This window comes from Panthera onca, chromosome A1 (genome assembly GCF_046562875.1).
Source record: "Panthera onca isolate mPanOnc1 chromosome A1, mPanOnc1 haplotype 2, whole genome shotgun sequence".
NCBI lineage: Eukaryota > Metazoa > Chordata > Mammalia > Carnivora > Felidae > Panthera > Panthera onca.
The window spans coordinates 191,063,408-191,090,185 of NC_138339.1; the positions used below are offsets into that span (position 1 = coordinate 191,063,408).

Here is a 26,778-nt window from a genome sequence, read left to right on the forward strand (position 1 = left end):
GCCACGTTAACATACTATGCAGGCAAGTTATTAGTAGCCATTGAACAGATTTCCTGAATTTCTTTTATCTTCAGTCATGTTGATTGTAATTGACCCATTGGTGTAATCATGAATCATTTAATAGATAGGAGGAGGTGTTTTTTCAATGTTTATTTTAATTTTATTTTTTTTGAGAGAGAGAGAGAGAGAGAGAGAGAGAGAAAGAGGCAGAGAGAGAGGGAAACAGCGGATCCAAAGTAAGCTCTGCACCGACAGCAGAGAACCTGATGCGGGGTTTGAACTCACCAACTGTGAGATCATGATCTGAGCTGAAGTCGGACGCTTAACCAACTGAGTCACCCAGGTGCCCCTGAAGCATTTTGAGTATTAGAAAATTAAGGCTATTATATAATGAAAAACATTTCAGTGTCACATATTCTCTTTAAAATTCTAAAGTGAGAGTTATCCTCAAGGAATTAAAATTTGGCAGTTCAATGTTTGACATACGTGAAATTTGTTAAGTAAAAATACTTTTCTTTTGTGGGAGGTAGGGGAGCTTTCATATGCTGAGTTACCAAAGTTTACTTGAAATCTTAACAGAATCATGGAAGATCAATTAATTGAAAGGTAATGGTGTCATGTGATTGAGTTGTGTCAAAGGGGATAGGAGATAGATCTCTGTCTGCAGGGCATATTCTTGGGTGAATAGGGCCTGGTTTGTAATGGGCAAAGGCTACTTATGACAGTGCCCTCTTTCCAGGTGGCTTTCAAGCAACATGGTGACATTTTAGAGACTTCAAAAATAGAGGTTTATTTCTTTGGAAGTATTATATTTATTAATCTGGTTTCAGTCAAATGTCTATGAGATGCCTAGAAAGGATGTTTTCTTCAGGACTCTTAAAGGCTCAAACTTTCTACTGTTTTCTGCAGTCAATAAGAAACGGGGTTGAGTCACTGAAATCATTATATGCTCTCTTTTGGTATTTAGTCAGACCACAAAAGGCAGGGGGTGGGGGGAGGTGAGAATGGGGGAAGAGATCTTTGATATTTAATGAACAAAGAGGAATATCTTTGAAAAGCTAGTATCGGTTCTAAAAAAAAGTATTTTCTGATCAGAATCTTTTCTAGGTGATGTTCACCATAGTCACAAACAAGAAGAAAGAATGAGGACCAGAAATGAAAGTCTTGCTGTAAGATTTGATTATACATACTAATTTTTCATTGTACTAGGAGCAGCCGTATCAGGCATACTCCATTATGACTTATGTTGTTTGCAGGAGTTTATTTCTACTGTGGGATTGGAGATAGTGTAGTATAGAGCTCCAGCATGCATAGTCACTGTGTGGACACTGTATTTTTTCCTTCACCCACGGAAAATGCTAGTCGAGGTCAGAGATTAGGCATCTGCTTGCTTACTAGTGTCCTTCTTTCCAGCCTAATACTGGAAATAAGTGAACGCACGTTTTCCTTTTTATCCTGGAGTAGCCAGCAGTTAGGACTTTTCTTCTTTGAAGAAGGGAGACCTATGCACATTTAGCAGTTAATGTGTGCACATTAACCCACGTCTCTGAAAAAACGTTCAAGAATTTCATATTATTTTCATTTGCAAGGTGAGAATTCCGTTGTAGTGGTATGAATATCTGAAGTAATAAGGAAGGCCAGGACAAAAATAGGTTTCTGAGAAAGGCATGGTGTTTTTTGCTTCCTGATACTATTCCAGCTTTATCTACTGATCTCAGCCAGAGCCAGTCAAGTCCAGGACCCTCTGGGCTTAGCCTTCGCTCCCTTCCCTTTTTGCCCCAAGCCCAGTCTATTTCCCAATAAGCCTTGCTTAAAAAAATCCTCCTCTCATCAGTTCAGACATTTCATAAATTAGAACTACTTACTAAAGTGTCCACTTTTGGCATTTTGTTTGGACGGCTTTGTACTTTCATGTACCATGATAAAGGAGCAAGGCCTAGCTTTCTTACTATGTTTATTATGTCCTATTTGAAACTATCTGACATATTCAAGGTTATCAAGTGCTGATTTTGGTATATTCTAATTTTTTCAGTCTAACTTTATTTGAAGACTTATTAATTTTATTGCCAAACTGTCTAGTCCATTAAAATGTCAGTTAATTTACTTGCTAGTAGTTAATTTTATAAGTCAAAATGGGAGCAGTAGTAATAATGTTTCATAAACAGTGACAGTTTTTCAGCACTACAAAAGGCTTTTTTTTTTTTTTTTTTGCTTAGGTACCCTAGTTCATGTAGGAAAGCTCCCTCTAGTGTTTCTTGGAGCAAACACAAATGGCATTGAACTATTTTCTTTTTTTAGAAGACTTAATTTTTTTAGAGCAATTGAGGGTTCACAATAAAATGGAGAGGAATGTACAGAGATTTTTCAGATACCCCTGCTCCCTCACATATATAGCTACCCTCATTATATGACTCACAAGAATTGTGCATTTGTTACCAAGGATAAACTACATTGACACATCATGATCACTCAAAGTAAACAGTTTACTTTAGGGTTCATTCTTGGTATGGTATGTTCTTTGCATTTGGAAAAACTTATAATGACATATATCCATCATTAGAATACTACACAGAGTATTTTCACTTCCCTAAAATTCTCTGTGCTCTGCCCTGTCATCCCCCCTACCCCTCTTCTCTTCCACCCTTTTTTATTGTCTCCAAAGTTTGCTTTTTCCAGAATGTCATACAGTTGGAGTCACACAGCATGTAACCTTTTCACACTGGGTTTCTTTCACATATTAATATGCATTTAAGGTTCCTCCATGTCTTTTCATGGCTTGATAGCTCATTTCTTTTTGGCAGTGAATAATGTCCCATTGTCTGGATGGACCACAGTTTACCAATTCACATACTGAGGCACATCTTGGTTGCTTCCAAGTTCAATTATGAATAAAGCTTCTATAAATATCTGTGTGCAGGTTTTTGTGTGAATAGATGTTTTCAACTCCTTTGAAAAAATACCAAGGAGAGTGATTGCTATATCGTAGGATAAGAGTATGTTTCGTTTTGTAAGAAATCAGTATTTTTAGTTTTGTAAAAAATCACCAAACTGTCTTCCAAAGTGGCTAAACCATTTTGTATTCTTACAATCAACATATGAGAGTTTCTTTTGGTCTGCATCCTCATCAGCATTTGGTGTTGGCAGTCTTCCAGATTTGGGCCATACTAATAGCTATGTAGTGGTATCTTGCTGTTGTCTTAATTTGCATTTCCTGGTGACATATGTGGAACATCTTTCTGCATGCTTAGTAGCTGTCTGTTTATCTTTTTTGGTGGTGTGTCTGTTAAGGTCTTTGGCCAATTTTTAAATTAGGTTGTTTGTTTCTTATTGTTAAGTTTCTAAGAGTTCTTTGTAAATTTTGGATTATAGTCCCTTAGCAGAAGTGTCTTTGGCAAATATTTTCTCCCAGTCTATTGGTCTCCTGATAATGTCTTTTGTAGAACAGAAGTTTTTAATTTTAATGACATCCAGCTTATCAATTATTTCATTCATGGATCATGTCTTGGATCATGTGTCTAAAAAGGTATCACTATACCCAAAGTCATCTAAATTTTTTCCTATGCTATGTTCTTGGAGTTTCATATATTTTTAAAAATATTTATTTTTGAGAGAGTGCACAAGCAGGGGAGGGGCAGGCAGAGAGAGAGAGAGAGAGAGAGAGAGAGAGAGAGAATCTGAAGTAGGCTCCAGGATGTCAGTGCAGAGCTGGTTGGAGGGCTCGAACCCACGAACCATGAGATCATGACCTGAGCCAAAGTCACATGCTTAACTGACTGAGCCACCCAGGCACCCTAGGAGTTTCATATTTTTTGAAATTTGCATATAGGTATGTAATCCATTTTGAGTTAATAATTGAGTTTGTGAAGGGTGTACTCTATGTCTAGAGTAATTTTCTTTTCTTTTGGCATGGGGATGTCCAGTTGTCCAGCACCATTTGTTAAAGAGACTATCTTTGCTCTATTGTATTGTCTTCACTACTTTGTCAGAGATGAGCTGACATATATTTATGTGGGTTTATTTCTAGGCTGTCTATTCTGTTCCATTGATCTGTTCTTTCACTAACACCACACTGTCTTTATTACTATAGCTATATAGTAAGTCTTGAAGTTGTGTAGTGTCGGTCTCCAACTTTGCTCTTTTCCTTCAGTATTGTCTTGGCCATTCTGAATTGTTTGCTTCTCCATATAAACTTTAGAATCAGTTTATCAATATCCATAAAAGAAATTTTGGGGATTTTGATTGGGATTGCATTGAATCTATAGATCAAGTTGGGAAAACCTCTGACCTCTGGACAACATTGAGTCTTCCTAATCACAAATATGGATTATTTCTCCATTTATCTAATTTTTCTTTCATTAGGTTCATCAGAGTTCTGTAGTCTTTCTCCTATAAACCTTGTACATATCTTGTTTGATTTATGCCTAAGTGTTTAATTTTGGGGGGTACTAATATAGATAGTGTTTTGCTTTTATTTTCAAATTCCCCTTGTTTGTTGCTGACCTATAGGAAAGCAAATGACTTTTGTATGTTAACCTTGTATCCTGCTACCTTGCTATAATCACTTATTCTGGGAGGTGTTTTTTGTTTGTTTTTCAAATTCTTTCAAGTTTTCTACATTGACAATTATGTCATCTGAGGATGAAGAGAGTTTTATTTCTTCCTACCCAATATTTAAACCTTTTGTTTCCTTTTCTTGCTTTACTGAATTAGCAAAAACTTCTAGTATGATATTAAAGAGGAGTGGTGAGAGTGGACATCCTTGCCTTGTACCTGATCTTGGTGGGAATGTTTTGAGCTGCTCATCATTAAGTACGTTTTTAGCTTTAATTTTTTGTGGAAAGGCTTTTTCAAGTTGAGAAGGTTCCCCTCTGTTGCTAGTTTTCTGAGGGTTTTTATAATGAATAGATGTTGGATTTTGTCAAATGCTTTTTCTGCATCTATTGATATGATCATGTGATTTTTCCTTTTTTATTATTTATTTTTTTAATGTTTATTTTTGAGAGAGAAAGAAGAGAGAGAGAGAGAGAGAGAGAGAGCACCAGTGGGGGAGGGGCAGAGAGGGAGAGGGAGACACAGAATCTGAAACAGGCTTCAGGTTCTGAGCTGTCAGCACAGAGCCTGATGCGGGGCTTGAAGGCTGGAACAGTGAGATTGTGACCTGAGCGGAAGTCGGATGCTTAACTGACTGAGCCACCCAGGCACCCCTGATTTTTCCTTTTTTAATCTGTTGATATGATGGATTACATTAATTGATTTTCAAATGTTGAACTACTTTTGCATACTTTAGATAAATCCCACTTGGTCTTGGTGTGTAATTCTTTTTATGATTTACTGGATTTGATTTGCTAATATTTTGTTAAGAATTTTTACATCTACGTTCATGAGGGATATTGGTCTGTAGTTTTTCTTTTCTTGTAATATCTTTGTCTGGTTTTGGTATTAGGTTAAAACTGGCTTCATAAAATGACTTAGAAAGTATTTTCTGTTTCTTTCCTCTGAAAGAGATTGTAGAGAATTGGTATAAATTTTTTTCTTAAATGTTTTATAGAATTCACCAGCAAACCTATTTCAGCTTGATGTTCTCTGGTTTGGAAAATTATTAATCATTAATACAATTTCTTTCATAGAAATAGACCTATTTAGACCATCTGTTGCTTGTTGTATGAGTTTTATCATTCAGGGATTTGGTCTATTACATTTAAGATATCAAATTTCTGAGAATGAAGTGATTCATAGTATTCTTTTATTATCCTTTTAATTTCCATGGGATCTATAGTGATGTCCCTTCTTTTATTTCTGATAGTAATTTGTCTTCTCTTTTTCTTAGGCTGGCTAGAGTGTAATCAATTTTGAACTGTTTACTTTTAAAAATGTGAGTATGAAACAAATAATAGCACAAATAAGATGACAGGATATCATCTAGTTGAGTAAGAAAGTAATAGGTTGATCTCACATTGAAAATGATCTGTGGTTGGGTGAAGGGCTATGCTGCATTTGAAACTGTGGTCTCATGGTGCCAGCTTAAAAAAAAATAACCTCTTTTCAGGGGTGCTTCCTAGATGCCCCTATTCTATGTCATTACAGTTAGAAAATAGATGAACTTTCTAGATTAAATATGTGTAAGAAATTTGACTTTCTCTGTTATGACTTTGCTTATTTTACCTTTTTGGTCATACTCATATAAATATTCATATGTAATAAAGAAATATGGAATTATTTTTTACAAGTGATACAAATACTTTATAATCTGTGTTACTCTTATTTAGTAAGGTAAAGAATTATATCTCTTTTTTTTTTTTTTTAATGTTTATTTATTTTTGAGACAGAGAGAGACAGAGCATGAACAGGGGAGGAGCAGAGAGAGAGAGGGAGACACAGAATCCGAAGCAGGCTCTAGGCTCCGAGCTGTCAGCCCAGAGCCCGACACAGGGCTCGAACCCACGGACCATGAGATCGTGACCTGGGCCAAAGTCGGACGCTTAACCAACTGAGCCACCCAGGCGCCCCAAGAATTATATTTCTTGGGGCGCCTGGGTGGCTCAGTCACTTGAGTGTCCGAATTCAGCTCAGGTCACGATCTCGCGGTTTGTGGGTTTGAGCCCCGCATTGGGCTCTGGGCTGACAGCTCGGAGCCTGGAGCCTGCTTCGGATTCTGTGTCTCCTTCTCTCTCTCTGCCCCTCCCCCACTTATGCTCTGTCTCTCTCTGTCTATCAAAAATAAATAAATGTAAAAAAAAATTAAAAAAGAATTATATTTCTTTTTTGCCTAACTATATGCAAACTTTTTCCAAAATGTATTCCTTATGTAAATATTACTTATATAGCATAGCTCCCAGTCTCATCCTGGGCAGAAAAAGCAGTTTACCTACATGGTTTCACTTTGAGGTACAAAATCTCTCTTAATTGCTGCCTGAATCCTGAATTTCACCTGATATGTGAGTTTTCAAGTTCAACTTTAGATTAAAATGCACATTTTCCCATGAAAGGGTTGTAGGGGTCACATTGAACATCATTAGAGCATAGAAAGTGTAGCCTGAGTGATCTAAAGATAACTTTGCCTCACAGTTTTGCCTCTAGTCAGACTTGAATTACATTGTTCAGTTTTCCATACTCTGATCTTCTTCCCCATCATCACCTCAGCTGATGGTCATGCTTTCTGTTTTACTGAGGAAATTCAAGGAGTCACAGGAGACCCACCCCATTTTCCTGCATCTGTGCCTTTATACTTTGCCTTTCCCTTTGAGGCGAACTGTCCATGTCCCTGGATGACTTCAAACTTGCCCAGTGTGCCCTAGATGCTATCTCTTCTTGCCTACTTAAGGACATTGTCCACAATTCTACCTTCTTCCTCCAGATCATCAGTTTCCTCTTCACGATTGGATATTGGAGCTGTCATTTCCTACATTTAGGAGAGAACCCTCTTTTGACTCATTTGTACCTACAGCTGCTGCCCTAATAAGTTTCATGTACCTATTGTTTGGATTTTGTTCCTGGAATTTTCTTTGGAACATAACTCCAGTGAGAACTTTGTCCTAAACCCCACCAAAACTTTTATTGTCAAAGTCACCTCTCCTCTCCTGTTGCTTACTCCCTCCTTGGAAACCTTTCTTACCTGGCTTCAGGATACCATTCTTGCCTGGTTTTGCCCCTGGGTCTTGCTGTATTTTCCTTTGGTCACATCTCTGCATCTGCCAGACTATAAGCACTGTGTGCCTCAGGGCTTGGTCCCTGCTGATAATCTCTCTGCCTAGCTCTCTGTGTGTCAGGCTCTGTTATTTATACTCTCTTGATGAACTCATCTCCTGGCTTTAAATACCATCCATATACTAATACCTTCCAAGTTTTCTTTCTCAGCTTTGTCTTCTCCCCTGAGCTCTAGACATGTGTATTCATGTATATATCTCCGTTTGGATGCCTATAAGCGTCTTAAAATGAACGAGTCTAAAACTAAGCTCCTGCTCATTTTATGTATGTATGTATGTGTTTATTTATGTATTTATAAAAGTTTATTTTGAGAGAAAGAGAGAGAGAGAGAAAGGAGGAGGGGCAGAGAGAGAGAGGGAGAGAGAGAATCCCAAGCAGGCTTCATGCTCAGCGTGCAGAGCCAGATAGGGGGCTCAATCCCACAACCATGAGATCATGACCTGAGCCAAAACCAAGAATCGGATGCTTTAACTGGCTAAGCCACCCAGGTGCCCCTATGCTCCACCTCCCTTAAGCCTCCCCACCCCCAACCCGTTTCACCGCAGCTTTATTTTTCTAGTTCCTCTGGCCCAAACCCATAAAATTCATGCGTGCCTCCTTTCCTTCTCTTACATGGCACAATACGTCCATCAACAGATCCCCTTGTCCGTGCCTTTAAAATTATATCCAGAAACCTTCAGGTTCTCACCACTTCCCTGGCTGTGGCTCCTCAGTGAACCACTGTTAGCTCACCCTGGATGGGTGCCATGGCTCCTGTTCCTCACCCTTACCATCTCTCCTCCATACAGTAGGCAATGGGAGCACTTAAGCATCCAACTCAGCACTCTACAGTAGCTTTCGCTCTCACCAAGAGTAAAAGCCAAAGTCCTTTCAAGGCCCTGCATGACTGAGATGCCTCCTGTTTTCCGCAGTGGCCTCTTTGATAGTCTCCTGCTCACTCACTCATATCCAGCCACACTGGCTCCTCTTTGTTCCCTGAACACACCAGGCAAATTTCTGCTTCAGGGCCCTTGTACTTGGTGTCCCATCTGCCTGGAATGTTCCTCCCCTAGATATCTATATGGCTCACCACCTTGCTGACTTCTGGTTTTTACTCAAATATTTTATAGAGAGTCCTTTCTCTAAAATCGTGGCTATTCTGCCATTCCCTCCACATTTTTTGTCCCCCTTCCTTGCACTTATTTTCTCTTTGGCAATTTTCACTATCTAGAATCCTTTATATTTTACTTATGTATTATATTCCCCCCACTGCAATTTAAATTTCAGAAAGGCAATACATTTTTTTAAAAATTTATCAGCAGCTTCTCACTTCCTCTTTACAGTATAAATCCTACTTACACTGTAGATTTAATTAAACAGTATTAAAAAAACTTTTTTAATGTTTATTTTTGAAAGAGCACAAGTGGGGGAAGGGTCAGAGAGAGAAAGAGGAAGACAGAAGGTCTGAAGTAGGTTCTGTGCTGACAGGCAGATAGCAGCAAGCCTGATGTGGGGCTCGAACCCACTAACTGCAAGATCATGACCTGAGCTGAAGTCAGATGCTCAACCGACTGAACTACCCAGGTGCTCCATAATTAAACATTATTAAATACTTTCGCTGTCCCAGCACTGTGTCAGGCACATTTGCACATTTAATTTAATTTTCCCACTTTATTATCTCTGAAATAAACATGGCAATTTCCATGTTACAGATGAATGAAAAACCAGAGGCTGAGAAGGATGTATAGTGTCTTTACCACAGATAATAATAGATATTGGAATGGGGCTTTAAACTCAAGACTTCTAACCTCATGTTATGTATGTTTCTAATATACCATGCTAGGGATGAATCCACTTTTACAATAGTGATTTTCCTCTTGAAAGGGAATTTGAAAAGGACTGCCTTTGCCAATCCTTCACCATTTTATTCCTTACCCCATCTTCCATCTTGTTATGCTATTTTTCTCTAGCACCAAACTCAGCTGCTACCGAGGGCACTTTTGTAAATTTGCAACAGTCATAAAAGCACAAGTCCAGCAACAGGATTCAATGACAGCAGCAGTGAGACAGAATGGAAGGGGAGAATTTAGCAGAAAGGTTTTAAGAATTTCCCTCTCTGAAGCTTGAGCTAACTCAGAGGCCAGCAAGAAACATCAGTTAGAGAAGAGCTGAGCAAAAAATGAGTTTGGAGCAAAGTGGCTGAGAATATCTAAGAAGTGAAGCCTGGTCTGAGAGGAAAACTGTCTTGACTCAAGTCTGTGTGGATCAAAACCCTCGCAACTTGGTTGATTGTGCTTTTAGTTACGTAGATACTCAGCTTTCTTTGGCTCTAAAAAGTCTCTTTTCTGCAATGTCATCCTCCCCTCCCCCCCCCCCCCTTTATTGGTTTAACTTTGATGTAAATAGCTTGCTTCCACATCTATAAAACAAGATAGTGGGGATCAGTGATTCCATAAGGGAACCTTTAGTTTTATAATTATGTGAGTTTAAAAACCCTGCATTACTCTAGTAATTTTGAATCTAGACCTAGTGATAGTGAGACCTCTTTTTATCATGCAAAATTTACCTTAAGTAATAATATGTATTTTTAATGTTTTTATTTATTTCTGAGAGAGCACGAGCTGGGGAGGAGCAGAAAGAGAGGGAGACATAGAATCCAAAGCAGGCTCCAGGCTCTGAGCTGTCAGCGCAGAGTCTGATGTGGGGCTGGAATTTGTGAACCACGAGATCATGACCTGAGCCGAAGTCAGATGCTCAACTGACTGAGCCATCCAGGTGCCCCTATAATTTATATTTTTAACCAAATACAAAGAATTGCTTAAGTACTTTCAGGTAAAAGTTAAGATGGTTTAAAAAAATCAATTTTATTTCCTGTTGAGATTGTCAGACAGCCTCACCTTAAAAATGACAACACAGACTATGCTTCCAAAGTCACTGGGGCTGGAAAAACTTCTGCACTTTCAGGTAATGGGTAGTGTTTCCTTAGCATAGGTGAACTATTTCATGGCACATATATGCTGGCTTATCACTTTCCATTGGTTGAAGATAAGCTTTTGAAAGCCAAACAGAAATTATAACATCAAGTGATCAAATCAGTCTTTTCTCAAAATGCTAAACTGATCTTTTTTTTTTTTTAATTTTTATTTATTTAAGTAATCTCTATACCCATTGTGGGGCTCGAACTCATGACCCTGAGATCAAGAGCTGCAGGTTCTTCTGACTGAGCCAGCCAGGTGCCACTTAAAAGTTTGAGTAAAACATACTTAGGAGGGAAATCTGCCCTCTCCCTAAAGGCATGTATTACTTCCAAAGCAAATATATTTCTTTTCCATACTGTCTCTCTTTGAGACTAGTTTAAATTTTCAGTTCTTATCATTAGGCAGCTTTATCAGTTTACTTGAAATGTTTCCTAGTGTATTTCCTCAACTTTTAAGAATCCTTTCCCCCGTCTTTTTTGTACTTATCTAAATTTTTCTGTGCCTACTATAAGTATTATAAAATGATTAATAATGAGTCAAGCAGTTAAGCTCATATTGATTGTAAAAGAATTTGCCTAGTTATTTTTTGCCCTAACTATGGTTTAAGTTTATTCTCATACTCATATTTATATCCATTTTAAGTGCTTACTGAGGTTCATCTGTTCACCATTTTTTTGTGTAAAAAAGACATTGTACTATAATCTTCTCTTGTCTTCATAATTAATAAGCCTTAGACACTTATGATTATTTAAGCAGCTTAAGAAAGACAATAGTTGTCAAATTTAAAATGTTTCTTTTTAAAGAAAGCTAAAGCTTCTGCTCTTTAGTTCTGAACAATCAGTGTGTTTCCTGATTGCAGAGTCAGGAAATACTTTACTTTTGAAGCAATCACAGTTATTCCTGGGGACTTTTATAATTGGCTGCATAGTGATAACGTGGACTTTAACAAATATAACGGAATTACCACCGGCTTATTTAAAAAGAGAGAGAACTTTTGAAGTGTGACAAAAGGCCAATTCTGAGGACTACATCACTTTGGCATATCTAGAGCTCTTGGAGAATGACTTTCAACTGGCTTCATGACCAAAGGTACCTTTCCCTAGTGCTTTTTACTATCCAGATTTTTCTCCAGTGTTTGCTTAGGCCTTTAAATATCAGTTGTGGTTCTTGTAAAATTTGTTTTCTTTTGAAGTCAGGTGGAGTATAATTTTTATAATACCCCTGGATTTCTTGGAGTGTGATAACTAATCATGATAATGAGAAACCACAGCATGGCATCTAGGGATCTAGTGACATTTTTTTGTTTTTCTCTCTAGAGTGAGGAATTGCTATTGTCTGCCTTTTAATACTTGAATCTAAATTCTTTTAGTGAGATCACTGAAGGTGTAACAACAACATACTGGCTAAAGGTGGCACTGTGCTTTTTCTTGATATTATGAGGCATTTGAAAAAAAGCCCTGCTTATTTATTGTTTGCTGAATCGACTCTTGTGTGTTAATGAAAACGAATCATTTCAATGACTTATACTATTTCTGGTTTAATAGTAGAGTTGATTTTCCATCTCCTTGTTCCTGTATTGACATTGGTGCAAAAATAAACTCACAGAAATTTGGGTCTGGATGAGGTCTTATTGACCATCTATCTCGCCCCCCCCTCCACCCCCTTTCACTGGTAGGGAAACTCTCGGATACAGAATATCACAAATTCCTGGCAGAGCTGGGGGTAGACTACAAATCTCTCGATCCCTAGTTTGGCTAGTCTTTTTCATTATCATTGTTTTGTGTTAAAGATTATGTGCTGCTACAGGATAAAACCTTTGCCTTTAGTTGGCATGAAATCCTCATCAGGCTCCATATGACATGGTCAGGTTCTGCACATTGGCATGATTCACAGCTAGGGTATGAATAACTAGATTTTGCACCTAGACTGTGTAGTTTGAGGTGCTCTATGGCATCTGGAGACATTCCTGACCCATATATTCACTTCCTAGTTGGGTGAGCACTGAGCAGAGTGAAAAGCTATGGCTTTCCTCTTTTGGGGTACCAGATTTCAAGTTAGCAACAGGAATTTACTAAGCTGGTATCAGTCCTAGAGAACTTTTATCAGGATTCTAGGCAGTTGTTTGCTGCTATTTATTACCTCTGTTTGCTGACAATAGTCACTCAGTTTCTTCTGAGCACAGAATACTTTCCCAGTGGTCACATGGAAGAATTCTAGTAAGAACAAAATCACCACCACTCAGTCCTCCACTTAGGAGTTTACAGTATAATAATAGTGGGGGGGGGGGGGCGGGAAATGAGGTTGAAACATTCAGTACCTACAAAGAGTCAAATTCATTAAAAATGTAGAAATGTACATAAAAAATATCAACACTGTCCTAGAGGAGAATGCCGTTTTCCCAAAATATCATGGTACTAGACTGCGTTTTCTTTCTTTTGTGCTGCTTCTGATTGACCTCTCCAATTAAATGTCTCATAGGTTTTCATGTTTCTCTAATAACTCATTTCCTCACTATTGATATTTTACTGACCTTGCTTTATCAGGGTCTCCCTCCCCGTGTGGGCTCTGAGCGTGTTGGCAGGGGCTGTATAATGTTTTATGTGTGTTTGCCATGTAACAATAAGCAAAAACAGAGTCGGGTGTTGCTAGGTCAGTTCACCAGGTCATGGAAAGCTGTTGATAGTCATGACCTGAGAGAGAATATTAAAGGTAACTAGAATCTGTATTTCATGGTGCAGTTAACAAGTCAGATTATTTCTTCTGCACTCTACAGAGACACTTTGGAAACTTAGGAACACTTGGGTTGCAAAATTAGATGAAAAGTATTTCGTGAAATATGGTTAGTGAGGAAGAAGGCATCCATCTGTCTCAGGGTTTGGCCTAATAGCCGCTAGAAACATTTTGCATTTCGTAGGGTTGAATGTCTATCTCACTCTCCTTAGCTTTGGCCCTTGTCAGATACTAAGGCAAAAAGAAAAGGACAGGGGCCTAAGGTTGCTGGTCATGTGTTAGTACAAAACACCTGACTTCTTTCCCAAGATAGGTCAAGTGTTCAGGGTAATCACTGAAACTATAGCATTTGGACTTTATTCTTTCAAAGGAAGTACTTGACCAGCAAGCTGAAATTCTTATGATTTAAAAAAAAATTTTTTTTTACATTTATTTATTTTTGAGAGACAGAGAGAGACAGAGCACAAGTAGGGGAGGGGCAGAGAGAGTATGAGACACAGAATCTGAAGCAGGCTCCAGGCTCTGAGCTGTCAGCACAGAGCCCAACGTGGGGCTCGAACTCACAAACCACGAGATCATGACCTGAGCCAAAGTCGGTTGCCTGACTGAGCCACCCAGGAGCCCCAAAATTCTTATGATTTTAACCTGTGAGTGTTCCGGCAGTATATCCCAAATAATTATGTGAAGTTCCGGTTTTAGAATTGGTGCTAGAAGATTTGAAGATCTATCACGTATGTCTAAATGTGAAGCAGCCCTGAATATAAAATTATCTTCTTTCCCAAAGGTAAAAATTATCCAGAAAGTTCTTGTTTTTTTTTTTCCGTTGGCCAACATAAGTATGTACTTTGTACCAGGAATCATTCTAGGTTCTGGGATACAAGGAAAACATGAAAGAAAAAAAACACACACAAAAGACAGAAATCACTGCCCTCGTAGGGCCTACATTTCTGGAAGATAAATTATACAGAATGTTAAAAGAGATAAGTGCTATATAGAGAGAGTAATGAAGTGGGGAAAAATCCAGGGAATGCTGGCTATGTCAGTATGCGTGCAAGTGCGTGCGTGTGCATGTGCGTGTGTTTTGGTGTGGGGGTGGGTGCTGCCTCACAAGGTGGTATTAGCATGGATTTAATGAGGTGAGAGAGTGAGCCATGCAGTTAACTAGGGGAGGAGCGTGGAGCTCAGAGCCCTTGAGGGAGGAATGTGGCGGGCATGTCCCAGGAATGGCTCTGAGGAGGCCAGTATGGCTGCTGCAGAGTGCGATGGAGTTTAGGAGTAAGGTCCTAGGAAATGGGGTTAGGATGACAAGATGAAAATCTAGGTTGACTAAAGGTCATATGGAGGACATGTGGCCACAGGGCATATTTAATCTATACATTTATCACATGCAAATGGCGAGGGGGCCTTAGGGCATTGTTAGGATCTTGTCTTTTAACGAAATGGGCAGCTTGGAGGATTTGCAGGTGAGTAATGTGAAGTAAGTTTAAAAAGGATTCTACTTCAGTTTAAAAAGGATCTTTTGGCTTTTGAGAGTAGGTTGAAGGGGGCAAGGGACACCAGTTAAAAGATGTGTGCAATAAACCAAGTGAGAGATGAAGATTTGTATTCTGTTGTATGAATGTACCACATTTTAGCTGCTTGCTTTTTTTTTCTTCAGTTTTATTGAGACATAATTGACATACAAGGTTGTATTAGCTCAAGGTGTATAAGGATTTGATACATGTATATATTGGAAAATGATTGCCAAAATCATTTTAACATCATTCACCACATAGTTACAGGTTTTTTCTTGTGATGAGAGCTTTTAAGATCTACTTCTGCAGCGACTTTCAAATATATAATGTAGTATTATTAACTATGGTCACTATGTTATATATGACATCCCAGAACTTATTTATAACTATAAGTTTGTACCTTTTAACCACCTTCACCCATTCCTAGCACACCTCCACCCCTTACCTCCTTTGCCTCTGACAGCCACCAATCTGTTTTCTTTGTGAGTTCAGTTTTTAAAAATTCCACATATAATTAAGATCATGTAGTATTTGTCTTTCTCTCTCTGACTTATTTCAATTAGCATAATGCTCTTGAGGTCCATTCATGTTGCTACAAATGGCAGATTTCCTTTTTTATGGCTTGATAATATTCCACCGTGCATTTATATTTATATCTGTATTTTTTTTAAATCTATTAATTATGGACAGACACTGAGGTTGTTTCCATGTCTTGGCTATTGTTAATAATGGGGGTGCAGGTATCTTTTTTGATATAGTGATTTTTGTTTCCTTTAGATATATACCCAGAAGTGAAATTGGTAGATCATATAAAAGTTCCATGGTTAGTACCTTGAGGAAACTCCATACTGTTTTCCATACTACCTGCACCAGTTTACGTTCCCACTGACACAACATGGGGATTCCCTTTTCTCCAGATTCTTGCCGGTACTTCTCTCTTGTGTTTTTCAATGATAACCATTTGGTGAGATGATATATCTCATTGTGGTTTTGATTTGCATTTCCCTGATGCTTAGTGAGTGTTCACTTGTTGATGAACATTTGGGTTGGTTATTTTGGGTATTGTGAGTAAGGCTTCTATGAGTATTTGTGGACTAGCTTTTGTTGTGGACATACGTTTTCAGGACTCTTAGCTCAATTTCTAGGAGTGGAATTACTGGGTCATGAGATAGATCTACACTTAACTCCGGAGAAACTCCCCAAAGATTTTCCAATGTGGTTTTGCCATTTTACATTTCTGCATACAGTGTATGAGAGCTCCACACCCCAGCGGGTCCTTCATCTTTTTGTTGTTAGCCATTCTAATGGGTATGTAATGGTATCTTACTATGCTTTTAATATGCAGATGAGAAGTGTCTGGATCTTAACGTCCTTATCCAGAAAGTTTATTTTATCCTCATTGTTGAAGCATTGGTTCCTTTTAGCTGAGACTTATAATAACTTTTATTTATTTATTTATTTATTTATTTCATTTATTTTTTCAGTCCTGGTTGATATCTGTTAGTGTATACTTTTGTTTAAATCTTAATTTTTTAAAACTGACCCATCATTGTAACTTTTCAGACTACTCAAAGGATATATTATGATTTATTAAAGGCTGGCGGTGGCCTATTTAATCTGTTTTGTTTTTGGGAAACAAATGCATTTAAAATGGGAAAGTATAATACTGATATTAAATTTCTATCCTACTTTTAAACCATTTATGTCTGACAGTGTAATTTAAGTTTTACCTTGTGTGGGGTCTGACTTCCTTTCTATATGTTATCATTTAGAATGGGAATGCATTCTGTGTGAAAAGAACAAGTCTGGGTAAATGCAAATGGTCTCTAAATAAATATTCAACTGAGATGTGGATTTTAAATTCTTTTCCAGGTTCCTGACGTTATAAGCAGCATAAGGCAGTTATCGAAAGCTGCCATGAAAGAGGATGCCAAAGCCAGCAAAGACAACGAGGATGCCTTTTACAACTCTCAGAAGTTCGAGGTCTTGTACTGCGGAAAGGTGACCGTGACCCACAAGAAGGCCCCGTCGAGCCTCATCGACGACTGCATCGAGAAGTTCAGCCTGCACGAGCAGCAGCGCCTGAAGAGCCAGGGCGAGCAGCGCGGCGGCGCGGAGGCGGGCGATGATCCGGTGGTCTTCGAGGCCGCAGCCTCAGAAGTCCTGGCGGAGGAAGGGGATGGCCTCCCCAGCATCCAGCCTGCCTTCGCAGCCGCGGCCGGCCAGCCTGGGCTGCCCAGCTCTCGAGTTGGCTTCCCGGAGCGGATTTTGGAAGATTGTGGCTTTGACGAACAGCAGGAGTTCCGGTCTCGGTGCAGCAGTGTCACTGGCGTCTTACAAAGGAAGGTTCAGGAGAACAGCCAAAAACCACAGCCGCGGAGGAGACACGCCAGCGCGCCGAGTCACGTACAGCCCTCGGATTCGGAGAAGAATAGGACGATGCTGTTCCAGGTGCCGCCCCGGCGGGGTTGGGGGGAGGGGAGGATGCGGGCGGGGCTCCCTCGCGCAGCGCTGACCGGGCCGGCCCCGCCCTGTTCCGCGCTCTGCGCTCGCTCCTCCAGGCTCCGCTCTTCCCTGCCTGAAGACTAGACTGGTGGAGAAAAGAGCAAAGGCGAGCAGAACAGGGCTGCGAGGAAGACCTGGAATGCGGATTTTAAGCAATGAGGGAACAGGACACAGAGAGACGGAGAAAAAAAAGCAATGAAGTAGATTCTCCTTCGTGCCCCCAGCGTTTGCCTTAGATTGATCTTAAATGGAAGTTGTTGGCTGTCTCTTACACAGCTGCAGAAAGCCAGTCTTACAGCGGATTTAAAGATGTGAATCTAGGAAAGTGAGATAGGCATGGGGTTAGAGAAAGTTTTCTTTAGAGAAGGAAAAGTCTAGAGACTCACAGGTGTATTTTCAGATGAGAACACACCAATTCCTTCTGTTATACCCAAGAAGAAGGTTAAAGAAACATCATGGGCCTGACTACTTACTGGATCCGTTACTAAACTAATGTGGTACAGACTGTATTATAGATGTAAAAGATACATCTTCATTCTAAAAAGTAGTTTTCGAATTTGTACAGGAGATAGAAAATGCCAAGTTGCACCTAAAAGAAATTCAGTGAAAACAAAGCCCTGGAAAGGTTCTTTAGTCCTCAGCTTGTAAGATCTGACTTTTCCTGAAAAAAAAAAAAAAAAAAAAAAAAAAAAAAGAGTGACTGTCCTTTTATCTTGTGGTAACGAACCCTAGCAAGGAAATTCCACAGTGTACCTTGGTAAACAATCCCTGTGTGTAATCCTGACCTATCAGAGGTTCATGGGTTCTTTTGTTTTGCCCTCTTTTGTTTTTGATAACTCTAGGCATGTAATGAAAAGTGTCCATGGTCTTTTCTTGGGTGATAACTCTCACTGAGCTTACTCTCTTTTGGGGCTGTCGGATTTATTCGTTTTTTTAACTAGCAACAGGAATTGACGTTAATTTCTCTGGTTGTTGGTTTTCAAAAATTTTAACTAATTTGTCCAATTGCAAATACTATCTTTTGACCATTTGGGAGGAAGTATGATTATCAATTATAATATAATAATTGGTGCTTTAGAAATCGTGAAGTGAGGAAAGGTTGCATGTTTTTAAAAAGACAATCACTTTTAATATGAAAAAAAGAAAGGTTTCTTGTATCTCGTAACTTAAGACCTGTTTAATTTTCATGATCTTTGGACAAAAGGAGGAAATGTGGTGAGGCAGCCGATATTTGGAGTTGAAATACTGGTTGGATTGGGTGTTGAAGCACATGTGAATATGTGAGCAATTGAATCTGTATTACTATTTGGATATTTAATTGTAAAGTAAGATGTTGGGTCCTTGCAAGTTGAAATTAACTGGAATGTTTTTATTTTTAAGGTTGGGCGGTTTGAGATTAACCTTATCAGTCCAGACACTAAATCAGTTGTGCTTGAAAAGAATTTTAAAGATATCTCTTCTTGTTCTCAGGTATGTATTAAGGTACATCTTATGTTTGATGAAGCCAACTTAATCTTGTTTTTATTAAAAAAAAAAAATTTTTTTTTAATGTTTATTTTTTGAGAGAGAGAGATAGAGTACAAGCAGGGGAGGGGCAGAGAGAGAGGGAGACACAGAATCTGAAGCAGGCTCCAGGCTCTGAGCTGTCAGCACAGAGCCTGACGTGGGGCTTGAACCCACAAACCGTGAGATCATGACCTGAGCCGAAGTCTGGCACTTAACCAACTGAGCCACCCAGTTGCCCCACTTAATCTTGTTTTTAAATTAACCATCCAATAACTAGATTTAGACTCCTTCAAATTTTACTATTTTTTTGGAATTTTAATTTTTTAAGTGGATTTGTCTTAAATAAGAGCTCTTGTGTTTGTGTCTCTGCTGATAACAAAATCCTGTCCAGGTCCCTCAGTATATTAATAGTTGGCCCTCGTTTTTGTCACCACTTTCTCCTTGTAATGTCACTTCATCAGATACCTTCCTCTGGTGGAATTTTTGTGGTGGAGAGTTCTTTTGGACATACCTTCACAGTTAGTGTTCCTCAGAGTCTTGGGCAGTGGGACTTGTGGGTATCACTGAGTCATGTTTGCTCTTTATATCCTAGTAGGTAGTAAAAGGAGAACTAGTACTTTCAACTTCTTTTAATGTAAATGCTAAAGTTGGAAAAACAACGTTTTGGTATATTTTTGTTCTTTGTTTATTTTTAGGTCACAAACTGTGTATTTGAATGTTTTGAAATTATTGACACAGCCAAATGTGTGCAAAGTCATAGTAGGCCTACACCAGTGTCCACAGTAATAATTTACAATGTCTGTCTGAAAGTTAGAGCTTCCTAAATATATTGTAAACACAGAAAGAGTTTTTGAAGATGTTGGAGTGGAGAGAGTATCTAAACCTAAATATGGGAAGGTTAAGAATGCAAGGATGCCTCAGTGGAGGTCTCTGGAATAGAAAAGGATTAACTTCTCTCCTAGTGGGGTGACTTAGGTGCACCTTTAGGGACCTAGATCTTGCCAAGGTCCTTTTCTGTATTTTAATGTTGAAAAATCAAGACTACCAAAAAAACAAAACAAAACAAAACAAAAAAAAACCCCAAACACACAAGGCTACCCATTTATTTTTATTTTATTTTATTTTATTTTATTTTAATTTTTATTTTAGAGAGTGTGTGAGCAGGGGCGGGGGGCAGAGGAAGAGAGACTCTCTGAGACACTCAGTGAAGAGCCCTATGTGGGGCTCCATCCCATAACCCAACCCTAGGACCGTGATCTGAGCTGAAATCAAGAGTCAGACACTCAAACCGACTGAGCTAGAAGACACCCTGGGACTTCCTATTTATTTTTAAATTTCAGAGTTAGCATTGCCATAGGTATGATAGTTAGACATTCTTCCTTTCAAAAATGACAAGCTTTTGTACATCTTGTTAATTATTCACCTTGGCCTCAGCTAATGCAGTTTTGCTTTTAATATTCTAATATTTGTTATATTACATGGTGACATAAAATAATGTCATGAAGGTAAAAACTTTCTACTTTAATAACAGAGAGAGAGAGAGGCAGCATCTTTATAGGAATGATAAATGGTAATTTTCTAAATTCTACTTAAAGGACCAAAAATGTGGTAGAAAGATTATATTCACTTTAACTGAAAAAACAAAAAAAAGTTTATTTATTTATTTAGAGCAAGAGCATGAGCAGGGGAGGGGCAGAAAGAGAGGTAGAGAGAGAATCCCACGTGGGCTCTGCACCGTCAGCACAGGGCCTGATCCAGGGCTTGAACCCATGATCTGCAAGATCACGACCTGGGCCAGAATCAGAGGTCAGATGCTCAACTGGCAGAGCCACCCAGGCACCCCTGAAAAAAATAGTTATTAAGTCTTGTAATTACCTGCCTACTGGAGAGTCCCTGCAAGATCATAAACTTTGTGAGGGCAGGTGTCTTATTTTGTGGTGTCTCATTCTGTAAGGCATCAGAATAAAATGTTAAGATATAGCTTAATAGTTAAGTGTTCAATAAATGTTGAATGAGCATTTCTACATGTGGGACCTTGTGGCGAGTATAGAGGAAGAAGTGATGTACAAACCAGTGTAGTTTCTGCCCCCCAGAACACCAACAGTCATTCTAAAAAGCTATGCCTCTCACCTGTCCAGTCCTCAGACCTCCCAGTAAGAAAATTAGCAATGATCATTGAACATCCAAAGGCGGGGGGGGGGGGGGGGGGGGGGTGGGGGGCGGGGAAGAGGTGTAAAAAAAAAAAAAAGGAAAAAACCCCAACCAAACCAAATATATAAAACTAGCAGTCCAAACATGATTTTTGCTTTTCCCCCTCTTTTTCTAAAGCAAGCTTTGTTTTCTAACCTTCGGGTGCAGAAAAAGAATTAAACATTTGTGGAAAGGCCTTTGATGAGGATAATTGTCAAGTTAACCTCTGCTCCTTACTGAGTGCCCTGCTGTTATTACTTCTCTCTACAGAACTGAACTGATACAATGTGGCCACATTCAACAACAGACCTGCTTTTTAACACATGCACACCTACAAACAGTTTCTTTGTGCAAAATCTATAGGACTGTGTCCCTGGCAAGCATAGGGAAGAAGGGAGTGGCTTTTCTTTTCTGGAGACATTGCCACTGCTTGAAGTCTCCCTAAGTTAATGAGGTGCTATGAATTTTTCCCATTTAGTACTAAGCTAGTAAAAGATATTTTTTAATCACTAAGGAGTTGTGCCAGATGGAGCTTACTTTTACCTCATAAATTGTAACCTCATTCCTCCTTATTGACTTTTTTCTTTGGTCAGAATTGATTTCCCTTATTCATATCCATTGGATAGACTGAGCATATTACAAGATATGTAATAGAGGTTACCATTTATCAAAGTTATGTGCTGGTGACTATTATAGATAATTCTTAGTTGTAAATTTTGAAAATTGCTGGCATAGGTACCATTACTACTACTATTTTATAATGAGAAACGGAGCCTTAGAGATCATTATTAGAAACCCAGCACAATGTCTCATATCTTGTAGATGGGTTGAACTAAGAATGAAGCACAAATCTGTCTGACTCCAAAGCCTATTTTCTTTTCACTGGGATTTAGGTGATTTCACGACAACTTTAAATTTTTTGTCTACCTGGCTTTTTAGAGTACTGTGCTTGCTATTAAAATAACAAGGTGCTGTCTCCTGATTGGTTATGTATGGATTCAGCCTGGCTGAAATTGACAGATGATTCACAATTTTTTTTTATTAAGCATAACTGAGGTTATTTAGCCTGCATTCAGAAAGTACAGTGACTTTTAATTTGGATAATTGATACCTGCAGTAATTTCATTAATATATTATTTTTCTAACCATTGTGGCTCCTTGAATATCTATGCATATAGACAGGTATTCTAGTATTTTCAGTGCACACTTTGGGGAATTGCATGCCATTTAATTAGGGCATTGTTAGCTGTAGTGTTTCTGATTCTTAGCTTCATATAGACGAGAACAGGGCTTCTGATAAACTATCAGACTGTTCGTTCCAAGAAGACCCATAAATTGAAAACTCCATTACTTGCAAACACCGAGTAGCAGTTTTATTACAAGAGACAATGAATCACGCCATCATAGTTTTCTTCCTGTGGTCAGAGTCACAGCGTGCAGGAGTGTTTGTCTGAAACAAAGCAATCTGAATTGGTCTCTCCCTTTATTTTATGTGTCAAAAGACCACCACACAAATTTGCTATGTCATTATGTCCCCTATCCCAGGGTTGAGAAGGAGTAATTCATGGAAGCGTGAAAGCATAGAACTGATGCTGATTTCCATAGTGTTGATTAAATGGGCATATTCCAATGAACGCTGTACTTTTTTCCCCAACTGTAGGGTATAAAGCATGTTGATCACTTTGGCTTTATCTGTCGGGAGTCGCCGGAGCCTGGGCTGAGCCAGTATATCTGTTATGTGTTCCAGTGTGCCAGTGAATCCTTGGTAAGTGGTTGATCGTTGTCCGCTAGCTCCTGCCCACTCCGGCTACCAGGGTGCACCCAAGCCTCACGCAGCTGCCACCAGTGGAAAAGAAGAGGGCATCTAGAGACAGGTCTCTGCTGTTTGAAGCAGCACAATAGTAGAAAGACAAAAACATAGTGTCACGGTAATTTTTAAGCCTAGATGCCTTCTGGAGTTGAACAAATCCAGTCATGTGACCAGGCGTATTTGTACAAGGTAGGAAAACACTAATAACAGGAAAAGAGCTGTTCTTTTTCCCATTGCTCAGATAAGACGAAAAGGAAGACCACGGATCTCTTATTCTCTGAATTATTATAACATCTCAGAGGAGGTAATGCTTACATCAGCAGAGAAGGATTTGGCTTTCTTTCTTAATTAGCGACTGTTCTCATTTTTTAAAAACTTTATTTCTTATGGTCTTATTTTAGCCTTTATTTTCTTTCTTTGGAATTTAAAAGTTGGTTCTTCTTTCCAACACCCTCCCCTCACTCCCTCTACCTACCCCTTCATGGGGGCAGCTGGAGCTGAAGAAATATTTAAGGCAAACTTAGAAATGCACGTGAGCAACTAAAAATATTTTGATATTTTTCCCCTAACATTTTTTACTTTTTCTTCCACTTTTATGATCTCTCCTAACCATTTTAACACAAACCATTAGCTCTGTCACCATACTTTGAAGAAAAATATGTCTTTAGGTATATAGTCTGCCTGCAAGCATTTCTCCTGGGGAAACACACACCTCTTAGATGTACACAACAAGCCAGACAGCATTCTTCTCATTTCTTTGGTGCACATTGCCAGCATTTCTGCTCAACTCTGGCCTCCCATACTCCCCATATAGACACTGAGAGTAGGAAAAATGAAGAAATGGGAGTGAATTGGTACAAAGGCACTTTCTTTCTTTTTTCTTTTTTTTTTTTTTTAGTTTTGTTTATTTATTTTGAGAGAGAGAGAGCGCGAGCAGAAGAGGAGCAGAGAGAGAGGGAGAGAGAATTCCGAGCAGGCTCTGCGCAGTGCTGGCTGCACGTGGGGCTCGATCCCACGACCCTGCGATCACAACCCCGAGATCACGACCTGAGTCCATATGGTATCAAGAATCTGGCGATCAACTGCGTCAGCCACCCGGGTGCTCCAACAAAGGCACTTTCTGCCTGGGGCCCTCTGGGATCTCAACCTGTTTCTCTGGGGAATAGAGTACTCCCATCACTAACAATTCCTCAAGAGAGTTCCATTTACATTTTGTTCTCATGCTAGATAATTAACCATGCCCAGAAAAACTCCCCATGTTGAGATCCAGGTGACCACTGTGTAATGGGTCCAGTTCAGGATTGGAGATAGAAATTTGAGAGTTGCCATCATATACATGATAGTTGAAGGCATGGGAGCAGATGAGGACAGGAAAGGAGAAAGAGAAAGACAAAGAGAACAGTGACACAGAACTGGAAAGTGCCAGCCAGGTAAGCATCAGGTAGAAAATAAGGCCAGGAGAATATGCCATCCTGCTCCCTGCTCACCCCTCCCTCCCTCCTTCCATGGTTCCTCTTCCTTGCTGAGGCTGAGTCTTCCACCATGTCGGGGATCCCTTACTCTTCTGCCTTTCCAAAACCTGTCCTGTGTTCCGTGTTTTATTTTAGCAGCTCCATTTACCCAGCTTCTGAATTTAGAAATCATAAGGCATTCTCCTTCACCTTCTGTATCCCCTTGTTCACCAAATCCTGTTAAGGTAAAGGTAGAAAAGTCCCTTATCCATTTCTCCTCCTTTCCCTCTCTGCCTGCTACCTGAGTCTGGGCATTCCTCTTCCTTGCTTAGGCCATCATCACTCTAGGGTCCTAACTAGTCTCCCTGCCGCTCACTGGCTTAATATGTCATCTGTCCACTTTGTGCATCATGCTCTAGGTTTTTTTTTCTCACAAAACTTCCAGGAACCAGATTATGCCTCCATGTTAAAAGACAAGCTCTAGATTGTCTGGCATGGCAAAAGGGCCTTCCTCTTTCTCTGGTCCCCACTGGGTTGCCTCTCCCTTTCGTGACCGTATTCTCACATGGCCCGAGCTGGTCTCTGGGCCAGACAGCAGAGGCTGGTGTGATGATTGGTGTAAGGTTGCTTTCATGTGGTTTGGGACACATGGGATCAAGATGTTCAGTGAGTGGCTGGGGCCCACACAAGTACAGCTGACGTTCTGAGGTCACTGTTAGCTACGCAGAGTGAGGAGTCTGCTGTGTGAGAAGAAGCCACAGCCAGGGCTCACACTTTTATATTGTCAGGAGGGAGGGTGACCTGGTGGGTCTCCAGGGTCTGTGCTGCTTCTGAACAGGGAGACTGTGCCATTCTTTCATTACCTGTTTTCACATTCTCTTTACTTCTTCATTGGATGTGACCCCAGCCTGGCCTTGCTTTACTGTCACTTAAATCCCCTTCTTCTTTTCAGCTTTGTATTTGTGTACATCCTAGTGAAGCTTTTTTGGATGCCTTTTTTTTTTTTTTTTTTTTTTTTAAGGAATTGACTTCTTTTAGATGCTTTATTGCCAGTGCTCTTGCGACACATTGTTTATAGGTCCCTAACAGTTCCTATCAATGCCCTCTCTTACTTGTTCACATAACTTTCTAGTCCACTAGATGGTGACTCATACAAGGCCACGACCACCCTCATTCTTGTTGTATCCCCCCACGTTTCTAGACTAGAGTATCAGGTGGTCTTTCAGTGTATTCTGAGTGAGTGTGTGACTCTTATTTCAGACATTTTCTAGGTGCCAGTTAATCTGATTACTAGTAACCTGCACTGAAAGAAAAACTACATGAAACCTTATTCTCAATCTCTTGTACAGGTTTGGTTTTGTTTATAGATTTTAGTATTTTTGTTTTGTCCTCATACATGTGTTTGAAACAGGGAGTTAAGAGTAGAAAGTCTGAGAATGTGCTGAATTTTCCACCTGAGGAAGCTCTGTGACTAAGGCCACAGCCCAGACTGGCTGAGAATGTCTTCCTCTTACACTGAAGCTGTGTCCAAATCTCCATTTGGGCATTGCTATTCCTTAGAACAGGGCTTTCCTGGAATCTTTTAAAACTTGTTGATTCTAATTTTATCAGTGGCGTCTTAACTGAAATGTGGGGCATCAGAACTCCAAGCTAGAAGAAAAACTAAATGAGATTTCCTGTATTAAATGAGGATAGTTCAAGCAGCTGGTATATAGAACAAAACAGTTAATTAAATATTATAGTCTAAGCAGTGCTACGATTGATGTGGCTTGGCAGTTGTGTAAGACAATGTATTGCAAAACCACACATACTTAGTTATCTTCTCTGAGTACAAAGAATACACAGCTCACATTTTCTTTTCTTTTTTTGTAGCAGTTGCTGTGAATTGATAAACAGTGTAGTGGTTCTCATGACTCCTGGGGTTTTTCACCCCGAGTTTAGATGCTCAGTATGCCTTTCGTCCCTTGTAAATTAGCGGTAGGCAGGTGGCTTCATCTTGTTTGACTAAAACCATGAGATTGATGGAAAACACCACTTTTGCAGTCTCCAAAATTAGTCTAATAGGCCTGGAAAAAAATGGAAGTTGCTACCTATAGACCAAGGAAAAGTAAAACCCCACAGATGCAGACAACAGTATCCAGGAAAAGTATGGGGGAAAAAAAAGGCTCATGCTCCCAAGACCCAGAATTTGTATGGAGTTTAATAGTTTACATTTTCCAGAGAATTGAACTAGGTAATCCTGTGAAGTCCTTACACATTCTGTGATTCTTACATTTACATTCTTAAATGCTATGAAATACCTAAGTTTGGTGCATAAATGTTTATGGGCATTATGGATTTATCCTTGTTAAGTCCTTTACTTTTAACCTCTTAACATGACCTATGATATTTTTGTTGTTATATCTAGACTG

General features: G+C 39.4%; 1 protein-coding gene across 6 annotated transcripts in view; it reads left to right on the forward strand.

Moving 5' to 3' along the window:
• Positions 1–11,646: 11,646 nt before the first annotated feature.
• The window catches only part of TBC1D4 (TBC1 domain family member 4), a 73,563-nt gene continuing 58,431 nt past the window's right edge, over positions 11,647–26,778 (forward strand). For 2 of the 6 annotated variants that reach the window (XM_078432768.2, XM_078432771.2), the window contains exons 1-3: positions 16,450–17,356; positions 18,791–18,880; positions 22,767–22,871. In XM_078432768.2, coding sequence (XP_078288894.1) covers positions 16,823–17,356; positions 18,791–18,880; positions 22,767–22,871 — 729 coding nt within the window. In that variant the 5' untranslated portion in view covers positions 16,450–16,822. Of the gene's footprint in view, positions 11,751–16,448; positions 17,357–18,790; positions 18,881–22,766; positions 22,872–26,778 lie in introns of those variants that run through there. The other 4 variants (XM_078432765.2, XM_078432764.2, XM_078432767.2 and 1 more) reach the window with 4 other exon arrangements.